Source organism: Nesoenas mayeri, assembly GCF_963082525.1.
Source record: "Nesoenas mayeri genome assembly, chromosome: 21".
In the NCBI taxonomy this organism is placed as follows: domain Eukaryota; kingdom Metazoa; phylum Chordata; class Aves; order Columbiformes; family Columbidae; genus Nesoenas; species Nesoenas mayeri.
The window spans coordinates 2,781,789-2,793,346 of NC_137571.1; the positions used below are offsets into that span (position 1 = coordinate 2,781,789).

At 58.4% G+C, this 11,558-nt stretch overlaps 1 protein-coding gene across 1 annotated transcript; it reads right to left on the minus strand.

Moving 5' to 3' along the window:
- On the minus strand, window positions 1-10,442 carry ZDHHC18 (zDHHC palmitoyltransferase 18). Its single transcript, XM_080357633.1, has 8 exons — window positions 10,165-10,442; window positions 7,839-7,999; window positions 6,424-6,573; window positions 5,473-5,610; window positions 5,047-5,095; window positions 4,569-4,671; window positions 2,809-2,918; window positions 1-1,689 (listed from the first exon to the last, which is right to left on the minus strand). The coding sequence occupies exons 1-8, from the start codon at window positions 10,431-10,433 to the stop codon at window positions 1,572-1,574; spliced, it is 1,098 nt and encodes a 365-aa protein (XP_080213759.1). The 5' UTR covers window positions 10,434-10,442; the 3' UTR covers window positions 1-1,571.
- Window positions 10,443-11,558: the final 1,116 nt, after the last annotated feature.

An 11,558-nucleotide genomic window follows, 5' to 3' on the forward strand; every position in this document is an offset into this window, starting at 1 on the left:
CATCCCTGCGGGAGAAGGGGGACGGAAGGGCAGAGTGGCCGCTCCAGATGCTAAAGCCCGTGAGATGGCACGAAGCTGCAGGGCTGGCAGGGTCCAGCGGAAATTCAGCAGCCTCCGCTGCTGTGTTCTCATCTGGGCTCTTCCCGGGGGGGCAAACCAAGCAAACAAGCAGCGAGGTCTCTGGAGCTGTGTGTGGGCTGGTACAGTCACCCGCAGTGACCGAAGCACAGCGCTGGGGACTTTGGTGGGGACAGGCAGCCCCCCCGTACGTGTGCTGCCTCTGCCTGAGGTTAAGACATGTGTCTGACCCACAGAAACCTAACCAGGCAGCTCAACACAAACCGCCGCAAGCCTGGTGCCAACATGCACAACGCTACCTGCACCGAGTATAAAATGTCCTACGTAGGGGAAAAACATTCTACAAATTGTGCAAAAATATCCAGCAGCTTTTAATAACGCGATTCAAGTATTGCTGATAGGGCTGTGACTGGTCTCCGCGCTGCGGTGTCGGTGCGCAGGGCTGTCCCGGCCCCGTAAGCCCCGAGCGATGCTCAGGGACACCCTGCGCTCGGCTGCCGGCCAAAACCCCAACCAGAGCGCCACGGGAGGTTATCGGCAACCAGCACCCGCTCTCCGCCTCCTCTGCAAAGCTCCACCCGAGAAGGGCGCGAGCCGCAGGATTTCACCCGCTGTTCTGGTGCCCTTCGGTGTCCTACAGCCGGGACAGAACTGGGTTTTGCTGGCAAGCTGAGCTGCCCAAACCTTACAGCTGTACCCGTGCCAAGCAGCATCTTGTGACGAGTGCCGCAGAACACTGTGTGTTTCTTCTTCCCCGTTAACAGGAGGGTCACCCTAACTCATGTCCTTGCTGCAAAATGTTCTCTTGCTGGCCGGCAGGGCCAAAACACCACGAGTTCTTTAGCAACCCCCCAGTGACCAACCAAAAAACCAGGAGCTGGGACATCTATGCTGGGAGGCAGAGTCCCCCCAGCCGAACAGCCGAACAGCCCCGACTTGCAGAGGCACAGCAGCTTCTGGAGAAGAAAAGCTGCTCCGAGGTGAGAGCCCGGCCAGGAGAGACAACACGGAGCCCCCGCGTTGGCACAGAGGAGCGGGAGGTGTTCACAGATACCGGGGACACCAGGGAACAACTTACACCTCCACCAGCCCCGAGGACAAGGGGCGACAGCCCAGCTCAGAGAAGGAACCATTTGCCGGTCTATTCTGGGCCGGAATCACAGTGACCCCTGGAGCAGATACTCTGGGGGCTCCCCAGACCTATTTTCTTCCCCGGCGCAGCAGGAACCCCCCATTTTCTGCACATGTGAGGGTCTTGCATGCTGCCACGCTCTATCAGTTCAAATCCCAGACCGGCCACATCACAGTGGAACAAATAACCAAAAAATAATAAATAAATTAATTATAAAAAAAATAGGAACAAAACCAAAGGCAACGCATGGCTCGACCGGGTCTTTGGCAGCTCTGCATGACAGGGCTGTCCCAAGGCTGGGAGGCGGTCGGAGGGACGGTACCGGTACCGCTGAGCGAGGCGCAGGCGCGGCAGCACGGGGCTAGGGAATGCTGCCTACCATGCTGGTGTCGGGTTTGGCTCCGAAGGATGGGATTTCGCTCTTCGGACTGGACGGGGTCCCGACGTCTGGCTGGATAAACCCTCTCCTGTCTATCAAGCTGGAAAAGAGAGAGGGAAGGGCGCACGGGGAGGGGGTCAGGGAATGAAGGGTTGTCCCGTGAGCGAAGCATCGCGGGGGTGCTGGTAACACACAACAGCTCCCAGCCCAGCAGACAAAGTGCAGCCACCAAAGAGCCTGCGGGCAGTTCAGGCGTTGGGTCACCACAAACCCACAGTGGGAACCGGCAAAGGGGCTTTACAACAGGAAAACAGCACGAATGAGGAGAGAATGGGAGTAAAACGCTCTTCTCTTGCCACAACCTCCCAGCACAGTTTGGCTCCCTGAGCTGACAAATGTACCAGGTGCTGGTATTTCAGCGCCTCCGAATCCAACAAAAAGCTTGGGGTGCTTCAGGGCCAGATGTGGAACACACCCGACTCCAGCTGTGCAGCCTCGGACACCCTCCCTGCCGACGCTCCACTAAATCCAAATGGGATCCAGTGAATAAACTCGCCTGCAGGATCCCCGCGCGCCCTGGGACAGGCTGAGGGCTCCAAGCCGGCGGGAAGGTCCCGAATTCCTGCAGCACAGGGTAAGGGGACACCGGCCCGACTCTGCCCAATTGCACCCTCTGGTGACACAGCAGCGAGAAATAATCCTGTGCTGCAGGCAGGAGCATTCAGGAGGGGTGTTACTGAGCATTTAATCATGAGGGGAGACCTTCTGATCTCTGAACTGCCTGAAAGGAGCTTGGAGCCAGGGGGGTCGGGCTCTGCTCCCCAGGAACAAGCGCCAGGAGCAGAGGAAATGGCCTCAAGTTGCGCCAGGGGAGGTTGAGGTTGGATTTAGGAACAATTTCTTCTGTTGCTGAGCCCTTTGGTGCCATCACTCTCCCCTCATTCAACCGCACGATGTGTCTTATCTTATATCCTTGAAACAACCAAAAGTGACCCGAACTGGTCGAGCTCAAACACAGGGGAAGCAACAGTTCTATCCCTTAAGACATTTCTCCAGCTGCTCTCTGCAGAGACTGCGAAACTGTTTCCCCATCATCATGGGAGCTGATGTGTTTGTGCTGACACAGTCTCCCCCAAATCGTGGTAAATCTGCCCTTTGCAAGGCCCCTCTCACAGAGCAGGATGTGATTCCCAATGCCGTGGGGCTCAGAGGCTCTCACCTGGGGTGGAAGGGTCCGCACAGCACCGCGCAGCAGTTTGTGAGGACGCTTTTATGGCTGTAGGGATTGGCAAACTCTGAGCCCCTCTTATTTGACCAGGACCCTTTGATCTGGAAGGGAAAGGATACACGCAGATTAAGACAGGAAAGACGTGACAGCAGCTAATTGCACGATAAAGCACTCGGTTCAAACCCTTGCTCAGGAGGTGGAAGGTTTTGTCTTACTGCAAATGTCCTCCCTCTCTTCGCTTTGACAAGCAGGACACGGAACGGCAGCCAGAGGAGACAGTGATATAGAATCACAGGATGGTTTGGGTTGGACCTCCCCAGCCCCCCAGTGCCCCCCCTGCCATGACAGGGACATCTGCACCAGCTCAGGGTGCTCAGACCCCGTCCAGCCTGGCCTGGGATGTCTCAGGGATGGTTCATCCACCACCTCTCTGGCCAACCTGGGCCAGGCTCTCACCACCCTCAGGGCAACAATTCCTTCCTCATGTCCAGCCTGAATCTCCCTCCTTTAGTTTAAAACCATTCCCCTGCTGCTCCTGCCTCTGCCAAGGTCCAACCTTGCAGCTGCAGACCCCAAAGCTGCGTCCCTCCCATGCTTGTCCGTGTTCCCATCTTCATCGCCACCTCCTCCTCATTGTCTATGAGGCTGAAAGCTCAGAGCTCTGGCCCAGGGTCCCTCCCGGGCTCCAACCAGCGAGGGGATTCCCAAACCGCGCTGCGACCGGAGGAAACGGCCTCATCCGTCCCCACCCCGAGCAGCTGCCGCCGGGACTGTGATTCGAAACTCGCTCGCACCAAGCGTGGGCACATGGGTGGGCAGATGCTGTCACCGGTCTCAGGCCGCTGGCTGCAGCGAACCCTTCACCGCCCCGTTTCCTCCTTTTGTTTTGATTTTAACTTCCCCTCCGCAGTTGCAGCACAAGGTTGGCAACGCGGGCAACGCAGCCATTGAGGCCACGGGCCACACGCTTGGTGCTCGCGGAACCACCGTCCGCTTCGCTGGCACGGGCTGTGTGTCTCTGCCAACACCTCTGAGCGTAACAGAGAGATGGAGAGGGAAAGGGAGGGGAAAAAAGGCAAAAAAGGGATGCAAACCTGCCTTGTGCAGTGCTGGAAGCTTCCAGCCAGGATTACAGGCACTTCTAGCCAAAGGGTGAATGTTGATTCTGAGGATCAGACAGATCCTGCTTTTCCGTACATCTGCCCCGCTCAGGGCACCCGTTTGGCCCTCGCAGTCTGCACACGCCCCAGACTTTAAGGCAAAGCTCATCAGGACACGTCTGTACATTATTTGCCTATTAGACATGAGGAACTGATAGAGACAAAGGGACTTGCCCGGGGTCTCAGAGGAAACCTGTGGTTAGGTGGGGTGCTGAATTAAGATCACCCATGTCCCAGGTTAACACCCAAATAAATCTCTAGGGCCAACCCTCTTTTTCTTTTCATCTCGGAGCTCCTAATTTTAAAAGCAAGGCCACATACAGACTGGAAAAAACACGCACGTGACGTTTCTAACATCGCAGCGTGTGACGCCCACAGCCTGACACGGCTAAGCAGGACATGTTGCGTGGTCCTGCTGCCCCCCCTCAGCCACTCAAAACTACCGCCTTGGAAAGGCTTTGCAGTGGAATATCGCAGGCAATGCAGGCAGCGTTACTGAGATACCACAGTCAAGGATGCCCCGACCCCCCAACTTCTACCTTAGAAGGACCAGAACCACTCCTGCAGAAGGACAAACATCCAGGTACTTACATCTTCATTTGTTGTCAGGTTGGAGGCGACTAAATAAGTGTGAAAACCTGAGAGGCCCAAAATAGACCAGACTGAGAAAAAACAGATCACCAGTTCCAACACAGTGAAATAAAGAGTCAAGGAAGCCATAAAGAACAGAGTCACCCTGCGAGGAGAGGCAGAGGGCTTCTGAGTCTGTGCTGTTGGGTTGAATGGACCTTCAGAACCCATATAGTCCAACCTAGCAAACTCCCCGTTCCCTGTGCCGTTCCACAGGCACGGTCTGTAAACTGGGAAACAGGTTTGTCACCCACCCTTAGTCCCTGGTGCTGCACTAAAAGTCCTCCCCGTTTGGCCATGTCAGCAGCCGGCGGCTCAAGAGACGCCTGCCCGCCCCAACCAGGTAGCTCAGGGACTACACTGAGCTGTGGAAAGCACGCAGGGTGAGCCTGCGAAGGGCTCTTGCGCCTCTCGGTGCTCAATGGCACCAGAAGGATATCTCGCAGGGGTCGTCTTCAGCGTGGTGAGGAATCCATCCCTCTGAGAGCCTGCAAAGCGAAACAGGACACGGCACGACGTCCCGTCAGGCAGCCGTGCACCTCCGGCCGCCCATGGGCCGTGTGGGTCTGCCCGAGAAACCTCTGCAGCCTGTAGCTTTGCAGGAATGCCCATGAAGACACAAAGATACAGGAGATTTGGGGCTGATGAGCAAAAGTCACCTTCCCCGCCAGGTTAAGAGCGGATGCTCCCACCAGCTCGTTTGCTCTGGGGGACAACTCGGCCACCAGGTCTCTCTGCAGTGAGGTGCAGGTGGATTTGTGGTTCCCTGCAGCCCAAAACCTCCTTTTTTTCAGGCAACCTGCCCCAAAAAGCCCAGTGTAAACCACCCAGACCATCCCCAGGCTCTGACCCAGCGCTGACTTACGCAGAGTGAGGTGGGTGACGACGCAGGCGAAGATGAAGGCGGTGAGGAAGGAGAGGGAGAGGATGAAGGCGTAGAAGTAGCGATAGTTGCGCTTCCCCACGCAGTTGCCCACCCAGGGGCAGTGGTGGTCGAACCTCTCTGGAACAAAAGGGACATGGTGAGGGTTCCCGACACCTCGTGCCCCATCACAGAGCGAAATGAGCCTCCCAAAACCAGGGGCTACACATGGAGCCTCCACCCACCGCCCCCAGACCAGAACCTCTCTGCAGCGGCACGTTCGCAAGGACTCGCCCTGCCGCCTGCTCACATGCCTTTTTTTATCCTCAAAGGCTAAACCCGGCATAAATACCAGCCTTGTGACTGGTGACATCGACCATTATTAAAACTGAGAGAGAAAGGGGCAAGTGCAGCGGTTTTTCCGGTAGGCAGCAGCGCGGGGTGTGCGCGCAGCATCGCCGCTCCCTTTGTGCCCATCAGCTCCCGCCACCTTCTTCGGGGCAGAAAATAGTTTGCAAAGTTACACAGATACGCCCCTAAAACCACAGAAACTGCCTGGGAACCTGGGGCAGGTACAACAGATCTAGAAGCGCTCCCGACCGCCTTCTAATGAAAGGGCTGCGTTTCAGACTAACAGGACTGCGGTGACTGTCCCACAGGACACCAGAGCAAACGAAACCCGTCACATGCCTGCACCCCAGACGGCTCCCACCCAAACACGGCCCCGAACGCCTTCCAAGAGTTGTGCCAGCATAAGGAGGAGTCATGACCACCCCAGGCTATCCCCAAACGCACAGCTCCCATGCTTAGAATCACAGTTGGGGTTGGAGCGGCGTCCCCAGCTCCCCCAGTGCCACGAGCGGGGACATCGTCACCAGCTCAGGTTGCTCAGCCTGCCGTGGGATGGGACACACACACGCGGGGCGGCAGCAGCGCTCCCCTCTCCGGACTCACCGACGCAGTTGTCGCAGACGCTGCAGTGAGAGGTGCGCGGGGGGCGGAACATTTTGCAGGTGTAGCAGTACTTGAGCTTCACCACGTACTTGTTGATGACCACCTCCATGGTGCGCGCCGGCGGGCGGTAGGTGGAGGTGCCCATGCTGTCTGCAAGGCCAGGGAGGGACTGTCAGACACAAACCCTCGTATCACAGCATCACAGAATAGCTCGGGTGGAAGTGCCGCTGCCAGCACACGACTCAGCCACCCACAACCAGCATCACCAGGCTCAAGGGGTGGATTTCCATCAACCAGGAGCACAGCAAGCGGGTCTCAACTGCTCCGGGCAGATTTCATTGAAATTCAACATGTGCGTTAGTAGCACAAGAGGATTCCTCCTCTCCAAGGTCAAAATTGAGGATTTCTAGGGACAGTGGAGCTGCACCCCTGTGTTCTAGCACTCGATTACTCACTGGGGATGGCAGCTGGAGGGTGTTTCTCTGCTCAGTAAAAGCATGAGCTGCAAAAACTCTGCAGCACGTTGGCAATTTTGGTGGTTATTCCTTTTAGTCACTCGTAGAAAAGCACCTTTCTAGCTCTGAGGAAGTCTTGGGAAATAGAGATGTAACAGTGAGCGTGTTAAGAGGATAATAAGCGGATTATATTAACAGTAACAGCTGGCACATCAGGCAGCATCTGCAGCCAGATTACTGCTCTAGGCATTTATAAATAGAAACGCGGATAACTGCTCTGAGGAGATTTTAAACCATTTTTTAGTCAGATGCAGAATTACTGCCATGCAACTGCCTTCAGTGGGACGGATCCAAGCCGTCTCACGTTAGCTCTGCCAAACCGTTTGCTACTACAGATCACATCTAAAAGGTCCACACGTCCCGCTGCCACACCGTCCTGGCCACCGCTGCAACAGCGTGACGTGGCACTTTGTGATGGGGACAGACATTAGTGTGCTGTCAGAAACCAGTACAGTAAAGAATCGTGGAATGGCGTGGGTTGAAGGGACCTTCAAATGTCACCTTATCCACCCCTGCCATGAGCAGGGACATCTGCACCAGCTCAGGGTGCTCAGAGCCCGTCCAGCCTGGCCTGGGATGTCTCAGGGATGGTTCATCCACCACCTCTCTGGGCAACCTGGGCCAGGCTCTCACCACCCTCAGGGCAACAATTCCTTCCTCGTGTCCAGCCTGAATCTCCCTCCTTTAGTTTAAACCATCACCCCTTGTCCTGTTACAACAGCCCCTGCTCAAAAGTCTGTCCCCAACTTTCTTATCAGCCCCTTTTAAGTCCGGAAAGGCCACAATCAGGTCTCCCTCGTGATCTGATACTCCGGCCTTCTCTCCAGAGACTGAGCCCAAAATATGTGTTACAGACACACGCGCCCCAGCCAAACCCAGCAGAGGGAACGGAAATCTCACCGATCCGCTTTTCCAGGTCCGCGGCCTCGCTGGGGGTGGCCCTGGGCAGGATTCCCGGGTCTCTGAAGCTGGTCTGCAGCAGGCAGCTGATGACGAAGAAGAAGAGGATGGCGGCGATGATGGGGATGGCCAAGGTGAGGTGACTGGCAAGGAAGGGGCAGCTGTTAAAAGAAAAGAAATCCACACTGTCACCGGCCACGGCTGCAGAACTGGCCGCCAGCCGGGACACCACGAGCTGTGGATGATCACGGGAGGGCGGGCTGAAGCTCTGGAGCAGCCAGATCCAGCCCAAAGGACATCAGAGCAGCATGGGGAGGGCAGGGTGCTCAGCACTAAGTCGGCAGCACCGGCTCCCGCACACAATCCACCCTTCCCGAGACCCAGAATCGCGTTTCAAAAACCCGCCAGCTGCCCCAAGCCCCATCGCCTTGTACAACAACAGCGCCGGAACACACGGATCACACGCAACCGGCGAGACCGCGATCCTGTTCGCTCCAACACGTGAAGCCAAGGGGGAACTTGGCTTTGGTTCAGCTCTGCTGTCCCTGGGTGACCCGCGTGCCCTTCGCGGTGTGGATGGGGACACCTCCCAGTGCTGTCACCAGCTACCCCGGCAGACGCTGCTGCTCCCGCACTCGCTCTGCTACAACCTGGGGCTGTTCTTCCACAGACGGGGACCAGCACAATCGCACACCACGCCAGGGCCGCTCCGTGACAGGTGACAGCGGACTTTGCCGGATCCCCTCCCAGCCCTTGCTCCGCAGAGGGATTTGCTATTATAAGCCCCGATAAGCCCCCGGAGTCGAGCGCAGACGGACGAGCGGCCTGAGCCCTGATGTCTGCGCTGCAGTTTGAGAGGATTAAGCAACTTTTGTTTCAACCGCCAAGCTCAGCTGTCCGGGACAAAGCAACAAAACCCCTTCAGCCCCACGCTGCTGCCCGGCCCCTCCGTCGCCTCCTTGACAGAGGGACAGAAAAGCCTCCAAAATGCGAGTTTATCGCTGCCCCTTTCCTGGGGGAATCTCTAGATGCCACTTGTCCCTGTCAGGCAACGAGAAATCACATTAAAAAACCGTGAGCGGTAGACGCAGGCGAGATGTATTTGCTGTCCATCCAGCAAACTGTAAACCCGTGCAACAGAAGCACATGGCTAAAATAACAATTTGGAAAGCCCCAGGGCATGTTCAATGAAGAAAGAGTGATGATGCAAGGAGGGAGGGGAGAGCAGATGTCCTCTGCTTGGCCCCGTACAAAGCCCTTACTGTGCTGGTGCTGCCCATGAGCCCCAATCCGGCAGGAAAGCTGGCACAGAGGCACAGATGACGCTAAGAGCGGAGCTGTTGTGCCGGGATGCCCTCCCTGCCTCCCGCAGCTGCCGGCCCCTTTCAGCTCCTTCTCAGAACCTCTAATCCCATCAAATACTTTCATTTCCCTGCAGGCGCGGGCAGCTCTACTGGGAGGCCGGCAGAGATAACGCCGGGATGCGAAGGCAGCCGTGACCCCCCCGCGTCGCGGGGAAAACAAGCTCGGTGCCTCCTGAGAAACACGGAGGCAGGAGAGCAGAGCCCCCGCGGTGTCAGCACCAAGGGAGCGCCTTCCCCAGCTCCTCCGGGCAGCGCAGGATGTAACGGGGAGCTCTGCGCTCCCTTGGGGTGTGGGAGCTTCCCAGGACCGGCTTTCCAAAGGGAAAGGGGGCTGGGATGGACGCAGGTCCCACTTCTCGCTCCAGCGCAGACCCTCAAGGTGGGACCCCAAAGGGTTTCGCCATTTATCGGGCATCTTTAACAGAATTGCTGCTCCTGCTGCTGCTATGGACCAAATCCATCAGTCTCGGGGGGGTCCTGTCTGCAATTCTGGACCAGTTCTTGGTAGCAAGAGGGGAGGCTGGGAGGTATCTAGAGACCAGGAGGAGAACCTGGGAGGATGTTAAACCCCTCCTGGGGCAGGCTGAGCAAACGAGGTGCAGGTTTGCCCCTGCCCACCCCTCCAACCCCCCTAGACAGGCCAAGGGGAATCAGTGACCATCCGCAGTGTGGGACTGGGGGCTGGAATGCCTTAGGGGGAAGAAGGAAGGAACACTGGGGCTCCCATGGGGTGAGAGTAGTGTCCCCCAGCCCACCACGAGGGTGTAGGTGGGATGGAACTCTCCCAAAAGGGGGGAGCTTCAAGGGGGAGACCCGAGCTGCTCAGAGAGCCCCGTGGGGAACGACCCGAGGGACAGACCCCATTAGTCCCTGATCCCGGGGGGAGACACCAAAGGGACCCCCAGCAGATGGAGGGGACACCCCAGAGCCCCGCAGCCCCCGGCCCGGCAGCGCGGACTCACTCGAAGGCGAAGAAGAGGCCGCTGGTGAGCAGGATGAGGCCGAGGGTGAGCGCGAACACCCCGCTGTGCCGCGCCAGCATCAGCCGCCCGCCGCAGTAGAAGCGGTTACGGCCCGGGAACACCTCCCACTTCCGCCGGGGCCGCCGGGCCGCTCCGGGTCGATCCGGGCCGGCGGCTGCGGGAGGCGGGGAGGTGAGTGTGCCCGGTGTGCCCGGTGTGCCCGGTGCCGCTACCCCGGGCGGGATCTGCCGGTACTCGCACTCCTTCATGGCGCCGCAGCGCCCGGCCCGGCCCCGCCGCTCGCCCAGCGGACGTGTCGGCCCCGCCCCGCCCCGGGCCCCGCCCCCCGGTGCCCGCCCCGCCCCTATCGGCCACGCCCTCTCGTGCACCCCGCCCCTATAGAACACGCCCCCCTTCCCACCCCGCTCTATTGGCCACGCCCCCTATTAGGCCACGCCCCTATTAGACCACGCCCCTCCCGGTAGCGCCCCCTGGCGGCCGCGCCGGGCACCGCCCCCCGCCCAACGGGATCCCCGCGTCCCGGTCCCGCGGATGAACCGGAGCTGTGCGTGTGCCGGGACACCAACCGCCGCTGTCCGCTCGGTGTCCCCAGCCTCACCCCGGGCCGGCGCAATGACCGAGGGGGAGAAGGAACCGAGGAGCTCCGGGAGCTGGCGTGGGGCAGCGGATCATCCTGCGAGAGCCGCCCCCCCACGCCGACTTTCCAGTGGGTTCCCGACAGATCTGACAGACATGGATCATGGAATCACTTTGCTTGGAAAAGCCCCTCAGGATCACCGAGTCCAACCATAACCCACCCCTGTCCCTGCCCCGTGTCCTGAGAACCTCATGTCCGTCTGTCCAGCCCTCCAGGGCTGGTGACTCCAGCACTGCCCTGGGCAGCCTGTTCCAATGCCCCACAGCCCTTTGGGCAAGAAATTGTTCCTAAATCCAACCTCAACCTCCCCTGGCGCAACTTGAGGCCGTTTCCTCTGCTCCTGGCGCTTGTTCCTGGGGAGCAGAGCCCGACCCCCCTGGCTCCAAGCTCCTTTCAGGCAGTTCAGAGATCAGAAGGTCCCAGTGGGTCAGGAGCACAGGATTCCCCACATCCAGCCCTAATCGCCAACAGCAGAAGGTGAAAATCCTGATCTTTCTCCTAGTCTGGTGGGTTTGCTGCCAGTCGCTCCTGGGGATCTGCAAAGTCTGAGCATCCTCGCCAAAATCATTTATCAAAGGCCGCGTTTCTCCCAGAAGACGCAGGAACCAACACACGTTCCCTGTCCCAGCAGCAACGATGGCAGTTGGATGCTGGAGCATCGCAGCAAAGACAACGTGCCCGTTTTGGCCACGGCCATGCAGCGACACCTCCATATGTAAAGTCACCGAGGAGTAAC

Excerpts from the sequence above, each read along its gene's own strand:
- ZDHHC18 (XM_080357633.1), bottom strand. The coding sequence starts at position 10,433 with ATGAAGGAGTGCGAGTACCGGCAGATCCCGCCCGGGGTAGCGGCACCG. Across the intron at positions 8,000-10,164 it reads GGCCTCTTCTTCGCCTTCGA|CTGCCCCTTCCTTGCCAGTC; the intron begins GTGAGTCCGCGC and ends TTCTTTTAACAG. Across the intron at positions 5,611-6,423 it reads CGTCTGCGACAACTGCGTCG|AGAGGTTCGACCACCACTGC; the intron begins GTGAGTCCGGAG and ends CTTTTGTTCCAG.